This window comes from Miniopterus natalensis, chromosome 4 (assembly GCF_054644295.1).
Source record: "Miniopterus natalensis isolate mMinNat1 chromosome 4, mMinNat1.hap1, whole genome shotgun sequence".
NCBI lineage: Eukaryota > Metazoa > Chordata > Mammalia > Chiroptera > Miniopteridae > Miniopterus > Miniopterus natalensis.
In genome coordinates this window covers 71,113,565-71,140,023 of record NC_142084.1, presented here as the reverse complement: position 1 = coordinate 71,140,023, position 26,459 = coordinate 71,113,565, and the positions used below count along the sequence as shown (strand labels likewise).

At 45.9% G+C, this 26,459-nt stretch overlaps 1 protein-coding gene across 3 annotated transcripts; it reads left to right on the top strand.

Moving 5' to 3' along the window:
- The first annotated feature begins 128 nt into the window (after nt 1-128).
- On the top strand, nt 129-24,617 carry HAUS8 (HAUS augmin like complex subunit 8). Of its 3 annotated transcripts, XM_016209391.2 has the most exons (11): nt 129-198; nt 4,558-4,622; nt 7,479-7,534; nt 12,534-12,615; nt 15,445-15,540; nt 15,650-15,744; nt 16,326-16,382; nt 16,488-16,646; nt 17,919-18,060; nt 20,141-20,282; nt 21,892-24,617. In XM_016209391.2, exons 1-11 carry the CDS (start codon nt 170-172, stop codon nt 22,088-22,090), a joined length of 1,122 nt encoding a protein of 373 aa, XP_016064877.2. In that variant the 5' UTR covers nt 129-169; the 3' UTR covers nt 22,091-24,617. The 3 variants fall into 3 exon arrangements, with proteins under 3 accessions (XP_016064877.2, XP_016064880.2, XP_016064878.2); XM_016209394.2 differs by lacking the exons at nt 129-198; nt 4,558-4,622 and adding an exon at nt 12,049-12,103 and having other exon boundaries at nt 7,049-7,534; nt 21,892-24,616; XM_016209392.2 differs by lacking the exons at nt 129-198; nt 4,558-4,622; nt 7,479-7,534 and adding an exon at nt 11,663-12,103 and having other exon boundaries at nt 21,892-24,616.
- The last annotated feature ends 1,842 nt before the right edge of the window (nt 24,618-26,459 follow it).

Sequence of the window (26,459 nt, the reverse complement as noted above, 5' to 3'; positions counted from 1 at the left end):
CCTCCTGCACTGGTGAGCGATACCAAGTGTGGGGGAGAACCGAGAGGAGCGCGCGCTGGAAACGCCCGCTCCGCCTGCATCTACTCTTCCCTGTGGCCCGCGGCCACCCCTCCTGAGGTCCCGGGGCCAGAGAACTTGAAGAGCCCGCCTTTGAGTTGAAGGCGGGAAAATGGCGGATTCCTCGGGGCGCGGCTCTGGGTGAGTTGAAATACTGCAGGTCTGGATTTTGTGGTTGCCGGACGGCTGGGGGCAAGGGGTAGCAAAGTTGGGAAACGGGGGCCCTGGGAGTGAGTCCAGACCTGACCCCTCTAGAAACCACCAAGGATGCCCAGGTTCTGGGAAGCCCCTGGGATGCGAGCGCTGCGCATGCTCGGAAAGCGGGCTGTTGACTAAATCGCGAGTTCAAGTCCCGAGTCTGCCGCTTCGATCCGGAGTCATCTCCTGCAAGGCACGTGACGTTAAACACTGCCTCGCTTCCTCCGCTGCGAAATGGGGCTGATGATGTCACCGCTCAACCTGGAGGCCTCATGTGAGCCTTCAAAGCATTTAGAACGTGCCTGACCCGTAAATATGATCTGTCGCTGTTAGAATAATCACTTTGTAGTGGACAAGTGCTGGGCCACTAAAATATCTTCTTTAATCCTCCCATCCGCCTTTTTATATGTTTCCCATTTACAGATGAGATGATGGAGTCTTAGGGAGGTAAGGTAATTTGTCCAGAGTCACACAGCAAGAACAACAAGAAAGACGTCGAACGCTTACATGGTGCCAGAAGTGATTCCAGGGCTGTGTTTTGTCTTATTTGTTCATTCTCCTAACGTTTATTGTGCCAATGAGAATGAAAATTAAATGGGCCCCTGAAATCACTTGTGTTTCCTCCACAGCCCTTTGCCCGAACTGTGAGACTGGTTAGTTTTTCTGAGCTACAGTATGGGGGTGGTACCTGAAGCTAGCACAGGTGTAGTGACCCCCAACCCCAACCCCAGGCTCCTGCTTGTTTGGTCTGAGCTCATTTTGTTTGGCTCCAGAGCCCAGTCTTCGATCTGAGGGAATCCTTGCTCTGTCCCTTTCCAGCATTGAGACTAACTAGGGGTGACCTGATTAAGCCTTTGGTACTTGCCTGGAAAACAGGGATAAAGCAGGCCAACCGTTAGATATGTATTTGTAGGATTGGAGCTGCCTCCCACCATGGCCTGGGTCTCACTTTGGGGTCTTCCAAGCCAGCTACACAGAAGGTGGCTACAGTGAACTGAGCAGGTAACCACCGCTGCTTTGACTAGTGGAGCCTGTGATGTTAGCAAGAATCAAAGTGCCCAGGCCTCAGCCTGGCCCTTCAATGTGCTTCTCCTGCATTGTTGGTCTCTCATTCCTGGCATCCCCTCCTCTTTCCATTTGCCCAGACTGGAAACCTGGGAGGCACTGCCAGACTCTTCCCGCACCCCACAGCTGACTTGTCAGTGATTCCTACCTCACTGTTCCCTCACCTGTTATGTCAGGCCTCATTCTTTAATTGCTCACCATTGTAAGGTGAGCAATTCCATGGCATGAAGACATTCACAATGTCGTGCAACCACCACCTCTTTTGTCCTAGAACATTTTCTTCAGCCCAGAAGGAAACCCTGTATCCGTTAGCACTCTCTCCCCATTCTTCATCCACCCCACTCTGCTCCTGGCAACCACTAGTCAGCTTTCTGCTTCTGTGAGTTTGCCTGTTCTGAACATTTCATGTAAATGGATTCGTATACTATATGGCCTTTTGTATCTGGCTTCTTTCACTCAGCATCATGTTTTTGAGGTTCATTGTTTTAGCATGCATTAGTGGTTCATTCCTTTTTAAGACCAAATAATATTCAGGTTTTGTTATTTTTTTTCCTTTTTAAAATTGAGGTATAATTGACATGACATTATGTTAGTTTCCTGTGTGCAGTGCAATGATTTCATATTTCTGTATATCGCAAATTGATCACAGTAAGTCCAGTTAACATCTGTCACCATACAAATTTTTTTTTCTTACGATAAGAACTTTGAAAATGTACTCTTCGCAACTTTCAAATATGCAACACAGTATTCTTACCTATAGTGACCACAGGTTGTACATTACATCCTCAACACTTATTTATAACAGGAAGTTTATACCTTTTTACCCTTTTCATCCATTTCGTGCCCTCCCATCCCCAACTCTGGTAACCACCATTCTGTTCTCTTTATGAGTTCAGTGTCATCTTTTGTTTTGTAGATTCCACATGTAAGTGAGGTCATATAGTATTTGTCTTTTTCAGTTTGACTTCCATGTCTTGGCTATTGTAAATAATGCTGCAGTGAACATGGGGTGCAGATATCTTTTAGAGTTAGAGTTTTTATTTGCTTTAGGATAAATACCCAGAAGAGGATTACTTGATCAGATGGTACTTCTATTTTTAGTTTTTGAAGAACCTCCATATTGTTTTCCACAGTGGCTGCACCAGTTTACATTCCCATCAAGGGTTCCACCCCCCTTCACATCTTCTCCAACACTTGTTATTTCTTGTCTTTTCATAATAGCTATTGTAACAGGTGTGGGGTGATATCTCATTGCATTTCCCTGTTGCTTTGTTAGTTTTGGTAGGAGTTCTGGGGCAGCCTTCCAAGCTCTCTGTGTCTTCAGTTTCATGCTCCTGATTACCTATTCATTATGGCAGGGGCTCTCAACCGTGACAGTGTAGGCATGTGGAACTCAATCTGTGAGGGGGGATGTACTATGCATTATAGGGTGTTGAGCAGCATCTCTATCCTTGACCCATTATGCCAATAACATCCCCCTCTGTTGTGACAATCACAGATGTCTTCAAATATTGCCAGATATCTCCTAGAGGTCAAAATTGCCCTTTAGTAAGCACTCCTGTTATTTGTATGACAAGTATATACCAAGTGCCTCCTGTCTGCCAGGCCATTATGGACTGAATATTTATGCACTGCCTCTTCCCCCAGTTCATACACTGAAGCCCTAAGCCGCATGCGATTATATTTGGAAATGTAGCCTCTATGGCAGTAATGAAGGTTAAGTGAGGTCATAAGGGTGGGGCCCTAATCTGAAAGAATTGGTGTCCTTATGATAAGGAACACTAGTGAGGTTCTAACTCTCCCTCTTTCCCCCTCCCTTCCCTCATCACTCCCTCTCTCTTTCCCAGTGCCTACCTACCTTGCTCACACCTTGATCTTAGACTTCCAGCCTACAAAACTGTGAGAAATAATGTCTGCTGTTTGCCCTGGCTGGTGTAGTTCAGTTGGTTGAATATCATCCCATACACTGAAAGGTTGCGGGTTTGATTCCTGGTTAGGGCACATACCTAGGTTGTGGGTTTGGTCCTCAGGAGGCAGACGAGCGATGTTTTTCTCTCACATTCATGTTTCTCTCTCCCTTTCCCTTCCTCTCTAAAATCAATAAAAAACATATCCTCAGGTGAGGATTAAAAAAAATGTGTGCTGTTTAAGCCTCCCAGTCTCATATTTTGTGATGGAAGCTTGAACAGATGAATACATAGGCACTGTGGAATGGTGAGGAGCAGACCTGGTCCCTGTCCTTCTAGAACCTTAGAGCCTGTCTTTTTCCTGGCCGCCAGTAGTCTTCATGAAACATGGCTCTGACAGTGTCTGTTCCCTAGGGCCTATGGGTGAAAGCCAGAGCGCCCCCTTTTTTTATATGGCTGGCAAGCTGAGAATGGTTTGTACATTCTTAAATGGTTGTTAAAAAACATCAATAGAAGAAGAATGTTTTGGACACATGAAAATTGTATGAACTTCAGATGTCACTGTGTATAAATAAAGTTTTATTGGGACATAGTCACATCCATTTCTTTTTGCATCATCCATGCCACGATGGCAAGATTGAGTAGTTGTGACTATGAGCACATGGCTGACAGAGCTGAAAATATTTACCACCCCACCCTTTACAGAGAAAGGTTGCCAGCCCCTGGGCTATAGGACCAAGTCCCAGTCCTTAAGGTGGGTGTTTGGAACTGCCAGCCTGGGCCAGCATGCTCTCCTCCTGATCCCATACTCCTGCCAGTATTCTCCAGCTGAGCTATAGAGCTGATCAATTCTTATTTCCATGTCATTCTCCTCTGCCCTTCGTCTTGCCCTTCGTCTTACTGATCCCTGTCTTAGAATGTCCTTCCCCGTGTACCTGAGCAAAAGGTGTTTTATTGCTCACCTCCCCTGACCCCTGGGGGGAGTGCCTGTCTGGGGTGCCTTCACATTTGCCCAACAGAAAAATGCTGCTCTTCACTATCACAGAAGGAGCTCCATCTCTCATTCACCCTGTATCCCCAGTGGCAAACAGCAGGCACATAACTACCTGCAGAATTAATGAACTCATGACTTAAGTTGAGATCTTTGAGGCTTGGCAGAAATGTGTGCTCTTCTTGCTCTGTGGGGCTACTCTGTGTCACCCAGATGATGGGACTCCATGTCCATCTTCCTGTTGAGGTGGCCCAGCTTCGCAGAGAAACCTGGGCTCATCACTGGCTTCCCTCTGCTTCTTGTCAACTACATTAACAAGACCACACCCCTCTCTTTTAGGATGCCTTCTTCGGGGGTTCCCAGTACTCCCAGTGGCCCTAAGCCGAAAGGAAGACAAACACAAGGTGAGTCAAGTTATAATCTACCTCATGAGCCCATAAAATAAAAAGTGATTTTGTTTTCTAGTAAGTGCTTTTGGGGGAGAAAAAAAAGAGAGCAGAGCAGGGGAGCTATGGCTTTACCTTCTTCTGGTCACTCCTTGGGAGATTTCTAGTCTGGTCACCCAGCCTTACTGCAGCCAGGGTTGTGGCAGGGCTGGGTGGGGTTATTTCGGGCTATGCCCAGGACTTGTCACTGGGTGAAGAGAGCCTGAGCTGAGTTCATTATTAAACATCAGTTTCCTAACTCTCCTCTCTGAAAGCATATTAGTCCTTTGGGGGTGCCCCCATGTCCACCTGAGTGTTTGGGGTCACTGTGAACAGCACCCCTTGATTCTTGGCAGTGCTCAGTTGACTCTTGAGGATCTCCCATGTTGGAGCTCAAACCTCTGAAATGACGTATTAAAGTGTGCTGTGTGGTGCTGCATTTCTCAGAGAACTTAGAGCAGGATCTTGTCTGTAACATCTCTTCTATTGACACGCGGTCTGATTCTTGAACACAAATTATATCCTTCACTGTAACACTGCTGCTGTGGAAAACCCACCACCGAGTAAAACAAACAGGTGCATTCTAGTTTTCTGGAAACTTGAAACTGCTTTCAGCTGTCCAAGGAACCCAGAGCCTCAGATTTTTCCTAGATGTGCAACACCCTTTGCTAATGGTATCAGAAAGACCCAATGCAGGATGGCCACGCCTGCTTGGAATGAGGGGTGTCCTTTGTCCCAATCCCTCATGTCCAGCGCAGACCTTTGGGTGGCTTGATTCTCTTCCCGGACCCTGCCTGGTCCTAGTCTTGACCTTAGTTACCTCCTTTCTGATTGTCTGAGCCCACTTGCCCTGTAGGCACAACTCTTCCCTTCCTGGGGCATGCTCAGGGTGACCACTGCCTCCATGGCCCACACCAGGCTCCCCGTTAACTGTGGGTGTGCCTCCTTTCCTCTTGGCGTGACATCTGCAATCCTAATCTCCAATGGAAGATGCAAATCATGCTGTGAAGATTCAGTTGAAATCAGTCTTGCTCAACCAAACTGAGCTGTGGATGTTGACTGTGTCACTCTCTCTGGGGAGACCCTGAGCTCTAGAGGCACCTAGAATATGCAGAATCATGCATTTGATCAGTTAAGCACCTACTCCCTGCAGGGTGGTGGGATATAGCAGCAAGCCAAACAGACACTAGTCCCTGCCCTCAGGGAGCTGGCTGTCTGGGACACAGGCAGTGCAACGAGTGGAAAAGTGAGGAGACCCAGGGTGCAGAGGATGATAACAGAAGCTGTGGCAAAAACAGCAGGATGGGGATAGTTTCTGGGTCCATGGGAAGTGCTAGGCTGAGCAGAGTTGGGAAGGGGGTCAGGTGCGGGAGCAGCCTGTTGGAGAACAGCAAAAGGGGGTCATGATCTAGGGAACAGAGTCACTGAAGGGAGTGAGGAGGTGACTCGGTCAGAAGGATGCCCTGAGTTGTGTGGACCTGTAATGGGCCTGGAGGTGCTCAGGCTTCACCAGCTGGTGGAGCTGCAAGATAGCCTGTTGTCAGCCACCAGGGGACAGCCAGCCTGGAGGCCACAGGTTATTTGAAGAGGAGGGGGCACATGAGCGAGCGCTGTGCCCCGTGCTGCTGATGCCTGAGGATGGCTGATGGAATTCGGAGCAGGGAGGTTTTGGTGGTCTTGCTGAAATGAGTTTCTTCTGTACAGTGCTGGGTGTGAGAGCCAGGTGTGTGTGTGTGGGGATTCAAGGGAAGAGGGAGGAGAGAAGGAGGAGCCAGCACTGTAAAGGGAAGCAGAGAAGTGGGGGTGAGCCCAACAGGGTGTGTGGGGGGAGATTAACAGTGTGACCTGTGGAGAGGAGCAGGAGTGGTGTTAGGGGTGAGGAGGACAGGGGTTTCCAAGGCAGTTTCCTTATGAGGTGGGGGCTGGGCTCTAACAGCAAGAGTGTGGGTTCTCTTTACCCAGGAACAGAGGTCCCTCCACATGGTGGGGTCAGGATGCTGCCCTGAGGTTGGGTGGTGGCTGGATGCCAAGGAAGGAGGGTCTCCTGAGGCCACTGCTGTCTTCCCAGCGAAGTAGATGGTCCCCAGCTGACCAGAAAATGGGCCCAGAGGAAAAGGTATAAGGGAGGGTCCGGGAGAGGGCATGGAGGACGGAACAGAGGAATGTGGGTGATCGCTGGTGGGGGCTGCCTGTAGCGAGAGCCCCTGGAGGTTGGGAGGACAGGTGGGGTTTCCTCCATCCATGTTCAATGCCCCAGGGGCAGGCGTGGAAGGGGACCTGGGACTGGACTGTCACAGGGAGCTGTGTCTGAGAAGGGCCTTGGTGCTGAGGGTGTTCAGGGGAGTGGGTGATCTAGGAGAGGTGGGGTGAGGGTATGTGAATGGTAGTACCGTGGGTCGGAGACAGTGGGGGAAGGGGCAGTTGGGGTCATGACCACTGGAAGTGAGCTGGGAGAGAGGAGGAGGCAGCAAACAGGTGGCTCTGTGTGGTAGGTCTGTCTTCCTTTCCCTGCCCTGCCCCTGAGTCCCCTTTCTGCTCCTGTGGATCTCTGTGGCTCTGTCCCGAGCCCAGGGACTTGTATATAGTAGATGTCTCATACAGTAAGTGTCCCATAAATGTTCTTGCTCACAGTAGGTGTCCCATACATACTTGAGAGTACTGAAGAACAGGATCTGAGAGGAGCAAAGGGGATCAGCTCCCCCATTTCTGCTGTTGAGCTGGGGGGGCCGAGAGCACCTGGCTCTGGGGGCGGTAGTAGGGGTCCGTGGCACATGCTGGGTCTTCACACACCACTATTGTAGGTTTGTTATAAACCAACAGTGTGTTCCCCAACAGGCGGAAAAGTGGTCGAATCCCGATACCTGCAGTATGAGAAGAAAACCACCAAAAAGGTAACACATAATGTTTGAAACAGTTCTGAAGGGCGTTCTAACGAAGTTAGAATTCTGACACAAGTTATTTGAGCCAGGCATGGCCTGGTGCCAAAGGCAGCATTTTGGGGATTTTGCCCAGTTGCCTTTGGGGTCATTGTGCCCTTCATGCTGAGTCCTATGTCTCTTTTGTGAGCTGCCAATCTCTTTGAGAATCCTTTTGCAAAGCCATGATCTCTGTTGAAACCTAAAATTGTTCTGCTTTTCAACCCCGTCATTCCTTTCTGGATTCTGTCCTGGAAGCAGCTCTGGTGAGTGCCCAGCATACGGTCCCTGGCCTTAGCTGGTAGTTAAAAAAATCCCCACAGGGTTATAGATAACGACTATGGGAAGAATGCTGTGCCTGAAACACCAGTAGTAGAGGAGGAGCTTCATGAACTACCTATAGTCACACCATGAAAATGATGAAATCATTGAAAATGATGGCATGAAACACTTAACAGCATGGGAACACACTTTGTATGATGTTTAATGAAAACAGTATGTTACCCAATTATATATTTTGTTTCAGTGTGTACCTACTGAGTGAGAATGTGTTGAGGCGAAGGTCGTGCTCTCCCTCTATTTTCGGAATAATTATTTATTGTAAAACTTAAATATTCATTTCCACTATCTTTTTAAACCTGGATAGGGTAGATGGTGGGTTCTTAAAAATGTGACTTAAGATCCAGCCTGAAGAAAAAGGATAGCTTTGCAAAAATTGTTTGATAGAATGCTTCTTGGAGTGATTTTTTAATGGGATTTTTAAAAATTAATTTTATTGGGGTGACATTGGTTAATAGGATGATAAGGTTTTCAAGTGTACAGTTCTATGATACAAGATCTGTATATTGCATTGTGTGCCCACCACCCAAAGTCAAACTGTCTTCCGTCACCATATATTTGGCCTCCTTTATCCCCCCCACCCCAAACCCACCCTTTCTCTCTGGTAACCACCATACTCTTGTCTGTGTCTATGAGTTTCAGTTTTATATCCCACGTCTGAGTGAAATCACATGGTTCTTAGCTTTTTATGACTTATTTTGCTTAGCGTAATATTCTTAAGGTCTATCCATGTTTTCACAAATGGCAGTATTTCATTCTTTCTTATGGCTGAGTAGTATTCCATTGTATATATTTATCACATCTTCTTTGGACTTTTTTAGAGCAGTTTTAGGTTCACAGCAAAACTGAGCAGAAGATACAGAGGTTTCCCTTGCACCTCCCCACCCCATGTATACATAGCCTCCCCCACTATCACCATCCTGTACCAGAGTGGTGTATATTTACAATCGATGAACCTGTTGACATATTATCACCTAAAATCTGTGGTTTACAGTATTGAAGTGATACTTAACGAAGGATCACAGTCCACATGTCATAATTTTAATGTTGTCTTGCAGACTTGGTTACAGCGCCCCCGTGTGTCTACTTGCCGCATGTAGTATTTCCGACCTTCAAGAGCTTCCCTGTTTTTATTTTTTGCATCTTTTAAATTAAGGTAGAGTAAGTCCTCACTTAATGTGTAATGAAACCAGTTTTACCATAGGCTGTTGTAAGCAAGAGTAAAGTTCCTATGGCATCTCATCAAGTGTATAATGAAACAGTGTTATTCAAAGATCTGCTGTATAATGTACATAGAGTAAGCGACACTCTTTCAGCATCCAGTTCTCTGAGTTTTCACAAATGCATCCAGTCATGGACCTACCACAATCAAGATGCAGAACAGTCTGTCACCTCCCAAAATTCCCTTGCGCGTTGATGGAGCCAGCCGCTCCTCACCCCAGGCAACCCTGATGTTTTTTATCCCTGTAGCTTTCCCTTTTCCAGAAGGTTATTTAAAAAGTGTCACACAGGGTACAGCCTCTTGTATCTGCCTTCTTTCACATAAAGAGCTCACTGGACCTCCCTTCCTGTCGTTGCCCGTCACACTTAGTGTTGGTCCCTTCTGATGGCTGAAGAATAATCCACTGTATGGATGGACCCCAGTGTGCTCAGTCGGTGAAGGACATTTGGTTTGTTTCCCATTTTTGGTGATGTTGAATAAAACCACCTTAAACATTTCTGTGCAGGAGTCTGTGTGGTCATGTTATCATTTCTCCTAGGAGGAAAATGACGGGGTTATAGTGTAAGCATGTGTGTGACTCTGTAAGAAACTGCCCAGCTGTTAGCCGAAGTGGCTGCGCCATTTTACATTCCCACCAGCCACAGAAGGTATCAGTCAGTACTTTAAGATTGAAGCCGTTTTAGTGGGTGTAAAGTGGTATCTCATTGTGGTTTTAATTGCATTTCCATAACAACTTACGATATTGAACACCTTTTCTTGTGCTTATTGTCCATTCTTATATCTGTGGTGATGTGTCCATTAGAATTTGGCCCATTTTTTAATTGGGTTGTTTATTTTCTCATTATGGAGTATTTTGTTTGTTTGTTTTAAAGAATAGCTTATTGATTTTTAGAGAGAGAAGAAGGGAGAGAGAGAGAGAAATATCAATGAGAGTATAGCATCCATCAGCTGCCTCCTGCACAGTGCTGAAACCTGGGTATATGCCCTTGACTGGAATCAAACCAGCAACTTTTTGGTTCACGGGATGACACCCAGCCAGCTGCGCCACACTGACCTAGGCTCCCCTTATGGAGCTTGGAGAGTTCTTTCTACATCTTGGATGCAAACCTTGTATAGTGATTTGCAAGTATTTTCTCCCACTGTGTGGCTTGTCTTTTTTTTTTTAATTAAAAAAATTTTTTAAGTGTATTTATTGATTTTGGAGAGACAGGAATGGGAGGGGATGTGATTTGTTGTTCCACCCATTAATGCATTCATTGGTTGATTCTTGTGTGTGCCTTGACTGTGGATTGAACCTGCAACCTTGGCTTATTGGGATGATGCTCTAACCAGCTGAACTGCCTGGCCAGGATATGGCTTGTCTTTGTGACTTCATTTTCTTAAGTGCCTTGTGAAGAGCAGAAATTCTTGATTTTGATGAAGCCCAATTTATTGATTTTTGCTTTTATGGATTGTACTTTCGGTGTCTTATCTAAGAAATCCTTGCCTAACCCAAGATCAAAAAGATTTTCTCCCATATTTTCTTTTAGGAGTTTTATCGGTTTAGGTTTTACATTAAGGTCTGTGATCCATTTTTAATTTTGATATCTGTTGCAACAGTGGAATTGAAGTTCATTTTTAAATGTATGAATGTTCTCTTGTTCCAGTACCATTTGTTGACTTTCCTTTCCTCATTGTATTGTCTCGTCACCTCTGTCAGGAGCTAATTGCCTGTATATGTGCATCATTTCTGGACTCTGTTCTTTTCCGTTTTTCTACCTGTCTATCCTTAGGCCAGTTCCATGCTGCTGAGATTATTGTTAGTTTCATAGCAAGGCTTGAAATCAGTAGTGTGAATTCTCCTACTTTGTTCTCCTCTAAAACTCTGTGACTCTTCTAGTTCCTTTGCCTTCCCATATAAATTTTAGACTTAGCTTGCCATTTTCTACTAAAACTCCTGCTGGGATTTTATTATTTTTTTGGTTAATCCTCACCCAAGGATATTTTTTCCATTGATTTTTAGAAAGAGTGGAAGGGAAAGAGGGAGAGAGAGAGTGGAGGGGAGGAAACATCATTGTGAGAGAGACACATTGATTGGTTTGCCTCCTGTATGTGAACTGGGGGCCAGGGATCAACCTGCAACCCAGGTACGTGCTCTTGACCTGGAATTGAACCCTAGACTCTTCAGTGCACGGGCCAGTGCTCGAACCACTGATCCACACCAGCCAGGGCCCCTGCTGGGATTTTGACTGTATTGAATCTATGCATTAAATTAGGGAGAACAGCATCTTAAAAACACCAAGTCATTAAGTCCATGAACATGGTGTACCTCTCCATTTATTTCGGTCTTCTTGGATTTCTTTCAACAGTGTTCTGTGTTTCCAGTAGACGGACCTTCCCCATGTTTTGTTAGGTTTATACCTAAGTGTTTTTTAGTTCTATATACATGGCACTATTTTCTTTGAAATATGTTTTTATTGATTTTAGGGAAAAAGGGAGAGGGAGGGGGGAGAGAAAGGGAAGAGGGGGAGAGAGAGACAGAGACAGAGACAGAGAGAAACATTGATGAGAAGAAACATTGATCAGCTGCCTCCTGCATGCCCCATCTTGGGGATCGAGCCCCACAAACCGGGCATGTGCCCTGACCAGGAATTGAACTGGTGACCTCTTGGTGCATGGGACAACACTCAATCAACTGAACCACACCCGCCATGCTACTTGGTACTGTCTTTTAATTTCAATTTCCAAAATTGTTCTTTACTAGAAATATAATTCATTAATTTTTTAAAATTATATTTTGCAACCTGTAAGTTTTGCAGCCTTGCTAAACTTATTAATTTTAGTAGCATTTTTGAATGTTTTGGAATTTTCTACATAAGGAATCATGTCTGAAAGAAGAGAGTTTTATTTCTTCCTTTACTACCTGTTTGCCTTTTATTTCTTATTCTAGGACAAAGTTGAATAGGAGTGATCTCTGTGCATTGAAATATTCTCACTCTTTAAAGGTTTCTTTTTTCTTTTACATTATTATATTTTAATGGTTTGCTAGCTACATGTGTTGCTTGCCTTTGTGTAAGTTTTGAAGATTAATACCTGTACAAAAACTTTGTTTTTCCTGATGACCAAAGTAATATAGTCTTATCTACAAAATTGGCAAATATGAAAAAGTATACAGAAAATCAGTTGTCTGCAATCTGCCACATCAGAGATAATCACTGGCAAACATTTTGGTGGTTCCCTATGTTCTATGCATGTGAGGGTATCCTTTTTGACAAAATTAGCATGTCCTGTATATATGTAATTAAATGTCAGAACTCCTTAAGCCTGTCCCTTGCCTCAATGTAAGAACAGATGCAAACCTTGCAGACCGTGAAGGGGCCCCTTCTCATGAAGGGAAGGTATCTCGTCCCCTGAGTGTCATGTGTTCCCTAACAGGCTCCTGCAACAGATGCTTTAAAGACCAGTGGGAAGATACCTGAAGGTGGAAGGAAACCCAACTCACTCCAGAAGAGCAAAGGTGTGTAATGATGGAGGGAGGGTAGAAAACAGCTGTGGAGCTCAGGAGTGATGAGCGTGGTGGTGAATTATGTTTTCAGATATGCTAAGTTAAAAGTCCTTCTTTTCTTTCTTGGAAGCATCAGAAGAAAGAGCTGGGCAAAGTGTTCAGTGTAGGGACAGATTTGGGGCATGCGGGGGAGCTGAAAGGAGATGGCAGGGGAGTGGGGGGAGGTTACTTCCTTCCTGTGTGGCCCCAGAGAAGAGCCAAGTTGCCGTCATGGCTCTTCCTTGTAGCACCAGTTCCTTAATCTTGTCACTGTTTCCTGCCAGAGCTCTAAGACCAGGACCAGAAAAGGTGTGAGGCCTCATCCTCCTGCCTGTCACTGCCTTGGTTTTTTGGTCTTCCTTGTAATGGTCTCCCTATATCTTTTATCTAAAAGCTGTCACCAAAGTGATACGAAATCTTTCAGTTTTTCTGATGATAGATGTGGCATATGTTCATTATAAAAAAATGGAAAATGTAGACCAGGAGGGAAAGTTCCCTTACAGTCTACCACTCAGACCATCACTGTTGGTGGATTTGGTTTTCAGTTCTAGTCAGTGTTCATCTAGAATTCTGGGAAGGCCCCTCCCTCCATAGCAGTGTCCACCTCTTCAGCAAGATTGGGTAGATCTTTTGCATGAAAACAATTCACAAAGAGCAAAACTGTTATTTGGCCCTCACCTCTTTGTTCAAAATGGTGACAGCTTTGAATTTTTCATAGAAAATTTTAATTTTTCATAGGAAAAAATTAAATGTGTTTTCCTACAACTTAGATTTTCTACTGTATTCAGATCAAGGGTCAGCAAACCTTTTCTGAGCCAGATGGTAAAAATTTTAGGCTTTGCAGGACAGACACTCTCTGTCACAAAAACTCAACTCTGCCATTTGCAGCATGAAAGCAGCCGCAGACCATACATACACGAATGGTCGTGTCTGTGTCCCAGTAAAACTTTTAACAAACAGGAAGTGGACTGGGGTTGGCCTGCAAGCTGTAAGTATTCTGATACTAGTTTAGATGTTTGTCAGAATTTTCACTGTTCCTTGACACAGGCATGATTGAGGGAAGCAGGTACCACTTTCGAGTATTTTCTTATGCAATGAGTTGAGCATCATGCATGAAGCTGAGAAAATTGGCATAGCCTGAGGGGTCAGAATGTGGGCCAGCCACATTTTAAAATTAGGGTTCTCACTTGGGGGCAATTCTGACCCCCGGGGGACACGACAATGTCTAGAGACATTTTTGGTTGTTGCGAAGGAGTGCGGAGCTATGCTACTCACATGTAATGGGTGAAGGCCAGGGGTGCTGTTCAACACCCTGCAGTGTACAGGACACCCTGTAGTGCATAGGACAGCCCACAACAAAGGATTATCCAGCCCCAAATGTCAATAGTGCCAAGGCTAAGAAACCATAATTCAGGCATAACCATGGTTTACTACTTTTTTTTTCAATTTTCACCAGAGGATATTTTTTCCATTGCTTTTCAGAGACAGTGGAAGGAAAGAGAGAGAGAAAGAAACATTGATGTGAGAGAGACACATCAATTGGTTGCCTCCAGCATGTGCCCAGACTGGGCTGGGGATTGAGCCTGCAACCAAGGTATGTGCCCTTGGCCGGAGTCGAACCCAGGACTCTTCAGTCCTCGGGCTGACACTCTAACCACTGAACAAAACATGCTAGGCCAAGCATAACCATGGTTTAGAGGGACTGCTTTATCAGTTCTATCATTTGGCTTTATAGGAAATTACATTTCTTTTTTTTTTTTTTGACTCCTCACCCGAGGATACTTTTTCCATTGCTTTTCAGAGAGTGGGAGGGGGAGAGAGAGAGAGAGAAAAACATTGATATGAGAGAGACATATCTATTGGTCGTCTCACTCACTCACCCTGACCAGGGCTGGGGATCAAGCCTGCAACTGAGGTATGTGCCCTTTGATCGGAATCGAACCCAGGACCCTTCAGTCCGCAGGCCAATGCTCTAACCACTGAGCCAAACCAGCTAGGGTGGAAATTGCATTTCTTAATAGAAATACTGTACATGCAGATGACAAAACATTTAACCTGTGCAAAAGCCATAGGAATAAAAAATCACCATCTCCCTCCTTAGGTTTCCAGCTCCTCACCCAGGAGGCAGCTGCTCTTGATAGATTTTTGTCTATCTAGAATTTTTTAAAAATTTTAACACAAGTGATACCATGCCCTACACATTATTGTGACTTTGCTCTTTTTTATTTCCACATATTTGTTTTCTCAACTGCATAGTTATTCATGAAATCGTTTTCTGTTTTAGCTCCTAACACGACAGTGTGTCTTTGACATACCGTCTGTTCATTTTGCAGCACTCTGGAGCCCCTGCCTAACTAAAGCATGCAGTACACCAGTACCCATTTTAGATGGTGTAAGGCATAATTTCACATTTCTAAATAGAGGCTAAAAGATGAAGGGAACTCCTGGGGAAGATGAACAGTTCAGAAGCTGCCAGAGAAAGAAAGAGAAAGGACTGAGGGCAGAACAGATATATGGCATGTATTAGACTCATGTTGTGAACACAGCAGCTTTTATTAAACTAAGTAGAAAGTCATACTTGCATCTTTGGGTTTTACAGAATGCCTCTCTTGTCTAGTTCTTTAAAATATAGTCAAGCTGATGGCTGGGAATTTCCAAACGTTTTGTGCCTTCTCTGCTACCTAGCAAGAAGCTTAGATTTGGAAGCAAGTGGTAATGTCCAAAGGTTGCCTGCTTCCTGGCCTAGGTGTAGAGCATCTTAGTGACTGTGATGACTTCAAGGGATTCTCATTGGGCCCACAGAGAGCAGTGGAATCTTCAGCAAAAGTGACCTGCAATCCACTTTGCTGGAAGGGCACGGCACTACCCCACCGTTTCTGGATCTCTCAGCCATTAATGGTAAGTTGTTCATTTCACCCCTTATTTTCCCAGCTGAGGGTTGCAGTGCATCTCAGCAAGCTGCCAAAGTATGCTCTTCTCACCTTAAAAATGCTTTCCTTGATCTTAGACAAAAGTGTGCTGAGAAAGACTCCACAATTAGAAAAAACAATGTCAAAGAAAACCGATTCAACATCATTTTCTGCCTCGCAGGAAAAGGACCCAGTAAGTGGATGCAGTGAGGGGGAAGCTGCTAATGGGTTGGATAAACTTGATTTAGCTTCTGCCTTGTGCCAGGTGCTGTGGGAAGTCTGGGGCTCCAAGAACGTGTCTTTTAGGACAAAACCAACACACATTCTTAGATCATTTTGTAGAATTTGTTTCTACAACTACACATACAGGAGTAGATACAAATGCGGATCATGTAAAAAAATGAGATTGGGACCTTGTATGCGGTGCCATGCTAGGGAAGGTGCTAGGCCAGGCCCTGTTGCTGGCAGGAAGATGTCCAGGCTGTGGTCTCCCTGGGGTGGGAGTTTCGAGTCCTGGTTCCAGAATGGCACCTAGTGCGCGAGAGCCCTCCAGCTGGCCCTTGACCCCGGGGAGGAGCCAAACCATCCTCTGTCTTCTCACAGAGCACCCAAAAGTACTAAACAAGATAATAGAAACAGCAGGTGGTTATACAGTAGCGAACTATTAAATTACTGAAATAAAGAACGTGTGGATTAGGGTTCTTTCCCTCCCGGGGGAGAGAGCTAGATTTATACCAGTTCTTAGGGACACAGTATCTTTTCTTTCTCCTTAAGGATCTCTTCGAACTGATGGAGTCCCAGACGTTACTCCTGACTCTGCTGGCCGTAAAGGTGAAAACAGAAGCGCAGTCACGTGTGACGTGGGTGGAAGGCCGGCCTCTATCTGCCAAGAGGTGGTGTCCCCTCGGGCTTGAGCTCTTGTTCTGCACTTAACAGATGGAGAACGGTCTCGCCGCATTTGAAGAAAAGGCAGAAGGGAATTTATTAACGATGTGCCAAGAGAAGGAGAAGCTCCTAACAAAGTCTCACGAGCTAAAGCGCAAACTCCTGCTCTGTCAGAGGAAGCGGGAGCTGGTGGATGTCCTCAACCCTCAGGTCAGTTGTGGCCACAGTCTCTGAGCTGTGCATCTCAACTGGGTCATCGTGATGTGTGGAGGGATTATTTACAGTGGTCGTCGCTCTTCACCTGGCTCTGAGTGTGTGCTTGGCTTTTGACACCACCAGGTGTGGGTATGTGACCGTTTAGAAGAGGATGTGCCTGTAACGTGAAGTACTAACCTAGAATAGGGACCTGTCCTTTCGGCTTACACATGCACATATCCTTCAGGCACCCACGGCTTGTGCTCAGGGACAGGATGACATGCTTCAGGCCTGCCCAGGGGGCCAGGGTGCTGGTGGGAGGTACAGTCTTGGCATCATATGGTCAGTGCTGGGACAAAATCATCCACACCAAGGAAGGTCATGGAGCAAACTGTTGGAACCTAGAAGGGCCGATCGGGGGATGTGGCTTCTCATGCAGTGTGTGCATGTCCCGGGGTTGCTGTAACAAAGCCCTACAGACTGGGCAGCTGAAACAACTGACATTCTTTCTCAGTTCTGGAAGCTGGGGGTCCGAGATCAAGGTGTCAGCAGTTTGCTCCTTCCAAGGGCTGTGAGGGAAGGATGTGTTTTAGGTCTCTCCTTGGCTTGTAGGCTGTCTTCTCCCTGTGTCTCTTCTCTTAGTGTTCTCCCTGTGTGCGCGTTTGTCTCCAATCTCCCCCCTTTATAAGGACATCAGGCATATAGATTGGTGCCCACTCTAATGACCTCACCTTGACTTCATTCCCTCTGTAAAGACCCTGTCTCCAAATCAGGTCACATTCTGAGGGGTTGGTGGTTTGGATGTCAACATAGGATTTATGGGGTTAGAGGAACACAGTTCAGCCTGTGACACCTAGTGGTGCATGTGTTCCTGTTGTGGCCGGGCTGCAGACTGAGAATGGGGTCCCTGTCCTCATGGAGTGGAAGGAAAAGAAATGACAATCCTTACAATGCCCTGTGAGGACCTAGAAAGTGTGTATGAGGGAAAAGGGGGTTGGTTGGGATGGCCTTGAGGTGGGACAGGCTTTTCAGCTCAGTGCTCCAAAGCAGGAGGTCACAGCCTTCCTGGGTCCACAGTGAATGTGCTGGAAGGCGGGTGCATGCGTTTGGCAAGGTGGGCGGCCAGGAGTGAGGGTAGAGCCTACTGCACCCGCTGAACCTTCTGGAAGATTTCCTAGGAGATCCCGAAAGAACAACCTGTGTCTTAACCACACGTGCATCTGTGAAACTTCCACGGCGGTAACTTCAGGGTCTCGTCTCATAGGCCTCTTTCCCTCCTTCCTGCAGATTGAGATGCTCAGCCCCTATGAGGCTGTGTCTGAATGCTTTAAGGAGCAGTACAAGACATTCGCGGCGGCCCTGGACACCACAAGGCATGAACTGCCTGTGAGATCAGTTCATTTAGACGGAGACCCGCAGCAGTTCTTAGGTAGGAAACGGGGCCTCTGCTGGGCAAGGAACAGGAAGAACCGCCAGTGGGTATTGGCACTTCCTGTGTGCCGGCACCTTTATTCCTTCGTGTGATCATCACAAGCCTCCTCTTAGGTAGATGGTGTGTTCCCTTTCAAATGGCAGAGAATGCAGGGTGCCAGCAAGACTAGTTTGTCCAGGGTGGCGCCCCAAGTAAGGACCATGCTGGTACTGGAACCCAGATCTGTGGTTTCCCCATTGATTTCCCACCCTGCTGAAAGGCATTCTTGGGGAGCAGCCTGCAATCCCCCAGTGTTGGGAGGGGCTCTGCAAAGGTGCATTACTGACTGGGGCAGTGATAGGGCTGCAGACCCCCATCCTGTCCTGCCTTCTACAGAGAGCCAAGGGATCCTTTTCCTGCAGAAGGGTCTCATCAGGTGTGAAAACTGCTGTGCTTGAGCTTAAAATTCTCTTTAGAACAGGTATCTTCCCAAAGCAGGTTTTCGGCTGCCCTAGAGTTTGGTTATTTCTAAGCAGAGCTCTCATGAGCCTCTAAATATGTTTTGCTTGCAGCTGATGTAGCAAAATATTGCCACCTAAAATCAGGTGGGCTTTTCCTGCAGAACTTTTGCACAAATGCAGTTCAGGATCACAAAGGGTGTTGCTGTATTGGCAGTCTCAGAGACTTAAAACAAAAATTTTTAACACCTTTATTGATATATAACTCAGACACCATACCATTTGCCCATTAAGGTGTACAATTTATTGTTTTTAGTATAGTCACAGAGAAGTGCAACTATTACTACATTCTAATTTTAGGACATCTTTGTTTCCCAAAAAGAAACTCAGTATCTATTAGCTGTCACTTCCCATCGCTACCCAGCCCTAAGCAATGACCGATTAACTTCCAGACAGAGATGATTTTTAATAAAATCAAACCTTTTCCAACATGAAATAGTATATGTCTGACATGGGATCTTGAAAAATGAGCCTGTTGAATGATTGTGTGTCTGGTTTTCCTTTTGCATAGTTATTGCAGTCAGTGGCACATCTGTAACTCTTGGACTCCATTTCTGAGAAGTTCCTTAGATAATTGCCAGGAGTTGGGATTAAGGAGTGTATTAGTTTTCTGTGGCTACTGTAACAAAGTACCATAAACCGGGTAGCTTAAACCAACAGAAATTTATTTCCTCTCAGTTCCAGGAGCCAAAATCAAGGTGTGGGCATGGTTGGTTCTTTCTGGAGGCTCTGAGGGAGAGTCCATTCCAGGCTTCTCTCTTGGCTTCTTGTGTTGCTGGCGACCCTTGGCCTTCCTTCGCTGCTCCAGTTTCTGCCTTCATCTTCGCATGGCCTTGTCCCTTGAGTGCCTCTGTATCTAAATTTCACTCTTCTTAGAAGGGCACCAGTTATTGGAGTAGGCCCTACCCTGTGACCTCACTCTAACTCAGTTATATCTATAAAGATCTCATTTCCAGTAAGGTCATATTCACAGATACTTGAGATCAGGACCTGAACATGTCTTTTTGGGAGGACACAATTTAGACCACATCAGGGGAAAGAGGATGTGTGTTTGTAAGAACCCTTATAAGGTTCCCAAAATGTTATAATGTTTAGTTGTGATATGTGTACATGTTTAGCTGGTAGATGGGACATGTGCCAGGATTGGAGACATGCTGCTATTCCTAGAGCAGGTGGGTCACAGTGCAGTTGTAGGCAGCACTTTACTGGGGTGGGAGGTGATGCTGGAATGAAAGGAACCATGGGATTCTTTCTAAATTACTCACAGCACAGGCTTTCTCCACTTTTTTTGCATTCGTTTCTGTTGGGGACACAATGCATTCCAGGTCTGTTCTAGTGATTGCCTGGATGGCGGACACGCCTGACCCATGGTCTCAGGCCGTCATGATCTCAGGCAAAGGGGCACAGAGGTGGTACTAGTGCACAGATGTCTTCCTTCATGACTCATCCTTAGAGCTCTTCTTAACCTTGAGAGCATTTCAATAAATCAAGAAAACTTTAGTTAGCCACCTAGCTCATGCCTGGATTGCTTGGGGCACTTTGAAGCCCCTGGCTTATGACCTCTCCTTACCCCCCTCCAGATGATTTGCAGAGGGAATTGATGACCACACACCATCTGCTGGGAGAACTTGGGGTCTGTAGTTCAGAAGAAAGTGGGAAAGTGCTAGACCTGCTGGGTGAACTCAAGGAAGTGACCCAAAAGAAGGATCTGGAGCTCCGAAGGTATTTCAGAAAGTATTTTAAGAAAAAGCACCCTGACCAGTGTGGCTCCGTTGGTTGGAACTCTGTCCTGTATACCAAAAGATTGTGGGTTTGATCCCCATTTGGGGCACGTACAGGAAGCAACCAATTGGTCTTCTCCCTCACATTGATGTTTCCCTCTTCCTCTCTCTCTCTCTCTCTCTCTCTCTCTCTCTCTCCTCCCCTCTCCCTCTCCCTCTCCCTCCCTCCCTCCCTCCTTCCCTCCCCTCCTCCCCCCTTCTCCTCTTCCCCCCTCTCTAAAATCAATAAGCATATCCTCAGGTGAGGATTTAAAAAAAGAAAAGGACCCTGGCTAGTGTGGCTCAGTTGGTTGGGCATCATCCTATATACCTAAAGGTTGCTGGTTTGATTCCTGGTCAGGGGACATTCCTGGGTTTGCAGGCTCAGTCCCTAGTAGGGGTATGCAGGAGGCAGCCAACTGATGCTTTTCTTCCTCTCCCTTCCTCTCTCTCAGGTCAATATAAACATATCTTTAAAAAAGAAAGAAAGAAAAAGATAGCAAAAAATTATATACACACACACACACACACACACATATATATTATTAAAAAAAAGAAGAAAGAAAAATAGCCCCCATTGGCGCTGCACTGTGCAGAGAGTGGGCAGCTCTGGCATTTGCAGAGGCTGAGCGTTCAAGGGTCCAGCAAGGCAGGGAGAAGGGAGTGGGTAAAAAGCCTTCAGCCAACTGCAACCCCAAGTGAGTTCTCCAACAGCCAAAATAGAAAGGGGAATAGCATCACCCCTCATTCCCTTCCTCAGAGCAACACAGCTCTTCAGGCGCCCTTGGATCGGTCTATTCACGTTCTAAATGTTTTCTAGGGTAAGAGCTTGGGGTGATCTTTTTGGAACTTCTTATTGAAGTATAAGTACATATAGAAAAGGCGCAGATTGTAGTTGTACAACTTGATGGGTTTCACCAATGTGCGCCTACGTGGAGCCCCAGGTCCAACGTAGCCCAGGCCAGCCCCCTAAAGCCCCCCTGCTTCCTTCTCTCACTCTCCTCTGGGGATTTCTAACCACAGGGCTTTCTTCCACATCTTCCAAAAAGAATCTTGTTTTCTTCTCCTTTACAAGAGAAGTATGCTAAACATACTTCCTGAGATGCCTAAAATATTTGAAAGGTACTCATGAAAAACAAATGCCACCCACTGTCGAGTTACCTTCTTCTACATGTGTCCCAGGATGAAGTCAGGACACACCAAAGCATTCTGGATTGCAGGGGTCACAGGTTTGAGTGGTCAGACATGCTCGTTTAGCACCTATTTCCCCACCACCATTTACTTCAAGGGCGGGCTGGGATACTGCCCCATTCACAATCTGTCCCTCGTTCCTGACACGGTATTGATTCTCCCTAAATATTTCTTGAACAAATGAATTTTTCTTTCACGCCTGCTTGCCCCTGTTCTTGAGGGCTTCCCTGTTTGAGTTCTGTTCAGACAGCTTATTGATCTGTGCTTTCCCACGAGTACTCAGCAGGAATCAGCCTGAACCCGCTGCCTCCACGCTGCCACCATGGTGAAGGCAGAGGCACAGAGGCAAGAAGGCGTCATCCCTCTTATTATTCCCACAGGAGCTTTGCCCAGGTGCTGGAACTCTCTGCTGGAGTGAGTAAAGAGGCAGCTTTAATCAACCAGGAGGTCTGGGAAGAGGCCCAGGGCCCTGTGGCCTCCCGCCAGTGGTATTTCAATGAGGAGGGCACCCCAGGGGAAACTCAGGGAGAGACCATCAGCCCACTCCTGTCAGATGCTGACAAGCCGTGTGCACTGTGAATCCACGTGCAGGCCATGACCCTAGCCCAAGTGGGGACCTTCTGCAAACCTTTGGGAAGAAATCACATTCGGTGCCACTTGTGCCAGAGCGGAATGGGTATGATATTCTAGAAACTCAAGCACTTTAGTCACCGAGTTCAGCAGTGTAGCTGTTTTTGTGTGATAATCTCTTGATATTTAAAAAATAAAACTGTTTGGCAATTGGGCTTGGTTTCTATATGTAAGGGAGGGGAGCAGAAGAGGGCCTCTGAGACATGAGTATTTCAATCTCAAGGTGATTCCTGTCCTTCAGTCACGGCTGTTTTGTTTAATATCCGACAGCAAGTTAGGAGTTGGTCCTCAACTGGAAATTCTCCATCCAGTTCAATGTCCCAGCAGTGGTCGCTGGGAGACCACCTGCGGGCTTTGGCCATTGCTCCAGTCTACACTCCACACTGGACTGTGCCGCAAAGAATTTGCCTGGCCAGCTCTTTAGCTCCATGGTTCCCATGGACATACCTTTTGCATTGCAACACCGGGGAGGGGTACAGCGCCGAGTAAGATACAGTATCCATCCCCGTCATGCATCCTGGGAAGAGAGATGAGATGCATCTTGATCTAAAACATGTCCAAACAGGCACACTTTCATCCAACTTTCACCTTAATCCCACCAACCCTTACCCTCTTAACGGGCTTTCTGGGGACTTCATCAGTAGGTTTGGGATCTATAGTTGCAAGTAGGGAAAACAGTCCCCAGTCAGACATAATAGCCATTCCCACAAACCATGCAGGTCAGGGAGACACAAGCTTTCCCCATAAGGTGGGTTTAAACCTTCCGGTTTCCATCCATACTACCAGCCCTTTCATATCTGTGTTTCCAAGTCCATTGAGGGCCTCATTAGGGATTCCCATGGAGTACCTGTATTAGAGTCCCAGAAACTTCATCCTCTGGCTCACCGCTCCCATTTGTGTGCAAAAACCTTTGGGGCCTTAGAAGGGGACAGACACTCCAGGAACCCTGGTCCTTTTGTCAGTCTTAATTAGCTGGATTAGTGCCACATTCTCATTATAATATCTGCCTTCTAGCTTTTAAAGTTTCCCAAAACAGGTAAAAACAGTGGACTCTTGGGGGCCCTTGAGCGTTCAGGGACCAGCAGGGGGTCCCCTATCCCACTCACTTCCATAATGCTGTGTTCAAACCTTCGCTTTAACCCTGTCCAATGGGCACTGGTGTACTGCATGCTTCAGTTAGGCAGGGGCTCCAGAGTGCTGCAGAAGGAGTCAATGGTATGTCAAATACACTCTCGTGCTGGGAACTAAACTTACAACTCTTTAAGGAACAACTCTGCATCATGAAAATGAATCACATGGGAAGATTACCATGATTTTAAAAAATGAAAATAGGTCAAAATGTGTGGGGTACAGAACAGTTTGTGTTAAAATTTCTAAAAACCTAGAAAGATAAAAATGTGTCCGGAGAAGAGGGATCGGAGGGCGGGGGACCTTGACCTGTTCATGGTGCTTGCTTGTTATTGTTGCATTTTGCATTCCTTTAACATTTTGGTTAACTGTTTTCTCATCTGTGTGTATTACATTTTCATTAAGAAATCCATAAAACAGAACTCAGCGAGCAGGCTTTCTAAATTATCATGCTCGTGTGTAAGTCACTGTATCTCAGCTTCGGCACTGTTGATTTTGGGGGCCAGATCATTTGAAGTGAGGGCCATCCTGTGCATTGAGGGATGTTGAGCTACATCCCTGGCCTTCACCCACCAGGTGCCAGCAGCACTCTCCCAACCTAAAATGTGTCTGGACATTGCCCAGTGATCCTGGGTGTTAGAATTGACCCCCGTGTGAGAACCCATATGATGCTTCAGGTCCAATCTGGCCCCTGCTTCAGCCACACCATCTTTCTCAGGTTCATTTATTGACTTCAACCCAGTTTCTGAAGAAAATACTAGAATACAGCTCTGTGGCGGCTTTTCAACTATGCCTGGGCTGAGAATTAGCACAAATTCTGAAAAAGATATAAACCAGGGTTGGCAAACTACAGACCTCAAGCCAAATCCATCCTGTTTCCTCTGTGTGTAAATAAAGTTTTATTGGCACACAGCCACACCCATTTGTGTACGTGTGCCTATGACTGATTTTATGCCACAGATGGCAGAGTTGAGTCTTTGGAGACCATCTGTTTTGCAAAGCCTAAAATCCTTACCATACGGCTCAGAGGAGTTTGCTAACCCTTGATCTGAATAATAAAGTAGGAAATCTAACTTATAAAAGAACATATTTAATATCTTCCTATGGAACTCAAAAGCTGTCACCATTTTGAACAAGGAGGTGTGGGCTGAGAAACAATTTTGCTTTTTGTGAATTGCTCTCATTCAAAAGAAAAACTGTCTACTCATGCTGCAGAGGTGGGCATGTGAGGTGCTGGATGAGGTGCTGCACTGGAAGGAGGCTTCAGAGACTTTTTTTTTTAATCTTCACCCAAGGATACTTTTTCCATTGCTTTCCAGAGCGAGTGGAAGGGAGAGACAGAGAGAGAGAGAAACATCGATGTGAGAGAGACACATTGATTGGTTGCTTCCTGCAGGTGCCCCAACCAGGCCGGGGCTCATGCCCTTGGCCAGAATTGGACCAGGACCCTTCAGTCCGCAGTCCGACACTCTAACCACTGAGCTAACCTGGCTAGGGCCAGAGACTTCTGGAATGACTTCAGAGACTTCACACTGACTAGAACTGAACACCAACTATGCCACTAACAATAGTCTGAGTGGCAGACCCCTCCTGGTCCACATTTCCCTCTTTTTCTGAGAATTTTTATGAGTTTATTTGAGTGAAACTGTCAATATACGCCAGGGTGCAAGATCTCAAATACTCCCCATTTTTTCCATTTTTTTCATACTGAACAAATGTTACATCCAGAATCCGGGAAACTACGGTTTTCATATCAGTTTGGTGACAGCTTCTAGAAGGAGGGGTGATGAGAAGACAGGAGATGAGAAGATGCAACCAGAATCCTCCGTGAGAGTTGGTAGGGAAACAGTCAAAACGAACTGATGTCAAAAGGCACTGCCATCACGGTGACACAGCTCTTTGGAGCACACAAGGAAGGAAGTGATGCTCTGTTTGGGGAGGTGTTAGAACCTCCCACTTCCCCACTATCCTTCCTCGCACCCCAAATCTGCCATCGCACCAAAACTCTTCCAGCAACTCTGACTCTCCCAGTAAGGAGAGGGAGTTGTAACTTCACATACCTGAAACAAAATTTACCGCTGCGCTCGTCACTTCCAGAATCAGAGCTATTTCATACCCTTTGCAATTCACTCCTAGGCATATACCTCAAAGAATTGAAAGCAGGTTGTCTTAGTTCAGGCTGCTATAACTGAATACCATAGTCTGGGTGGCTTATAAGTAGCAGAAACTTATTTCTCACAGTTCTGAAGACTGGAAGTCCAAGATCAAGGCATTGGCAGATTTGGTGTCTGGTAAGAGCCTTTTCCTGATTCATAGATGGTCTTTTTTTTCCAGTGTTCTCACATGGCAGAAGAGGTGAGGAAGGGCTCTGGGGGTCTCTTGTATCAGGGCACTAATCCCACTCATGAGGATTCTACCATCATGACCTATCAGCCCCAGTGGCCCCACCTCCCAGTACCATCACCTTGGGGGTTAGGGTGTTAACATGAGTTTTGTGGGGACTCAACCATTCAGTCTGTAGCACAGGGACTAAAAAACTTACGCATAAATGATTGTAGCAGCACTATTTACAGTAGTCAAAAGGTGAAAACAATCCAAATGTCCATCAACAGATGAGTGGATTAACAAAATGCTATATCCACACAGTGGAATATTATTCGGCCGTAAAGGAGTGAAGCGTGGACACATGCTACAATGTGGATGAATCTCGAAAACATCATGCTGAGTGAGAGAAGTCAGACACTAAAGAACAAGTATATATTTTTAAACATTTTTTATTGATTTCAGAGAGGAAAGGAGAGAGAAACATCAATGAAAGCTGAATAAAAAGAACAGAAATGAAAAATAGAAGAGAGAGATTTAAAAAAAAATTAAGATTCCATCCAGGAGTTTCCATATCCGACTAGTGGGAATTGTGGACAGAGGAAACAGAAGTGGAAAGTATAAAAGAAATAATACCAGATTGCCGAGGGCCCACTGAGGGCGCACACAGCCCACGGAAAAGAAAAGGCCCACATGGGGGTGTATTAACTACTTATTACTATTAACAAATTACCCCAAAACATAGCAGATCAAAACAATATACATTTATTACAGATCCTCTGAGTCAGTAATCTGGGTGCAGTTCAGTTGGGTCCTTTTCTTCATAGCCTCATGAGGCTGTAATCAAGTGCCTGCTAGGGTCTCATCC

Bases quoted from the DNA above. Each gene is read 5' to 3' on its own strand.
- HAUS8 (XM_016209391.2), top strand. From the start codon at position 170: ATGGCGGATTCCTCGGGGCGCGGCTCTGG. The intron at 199-4,557 runs GTGAGTTGAAAT...CCTCTCTTTTAG, and splicing joins TCCTCGGGGCGCGGCTCTGG to GATGCCTTCTTCGGGGGTTC. The intron at 20,283-21,891 runs GTATTTCAGAAA...TTATTCCCACAG, and splicing joins AAGGATCTGGAGCTCCGAAG to GAGCTTTGCCCAGGTGCTGG.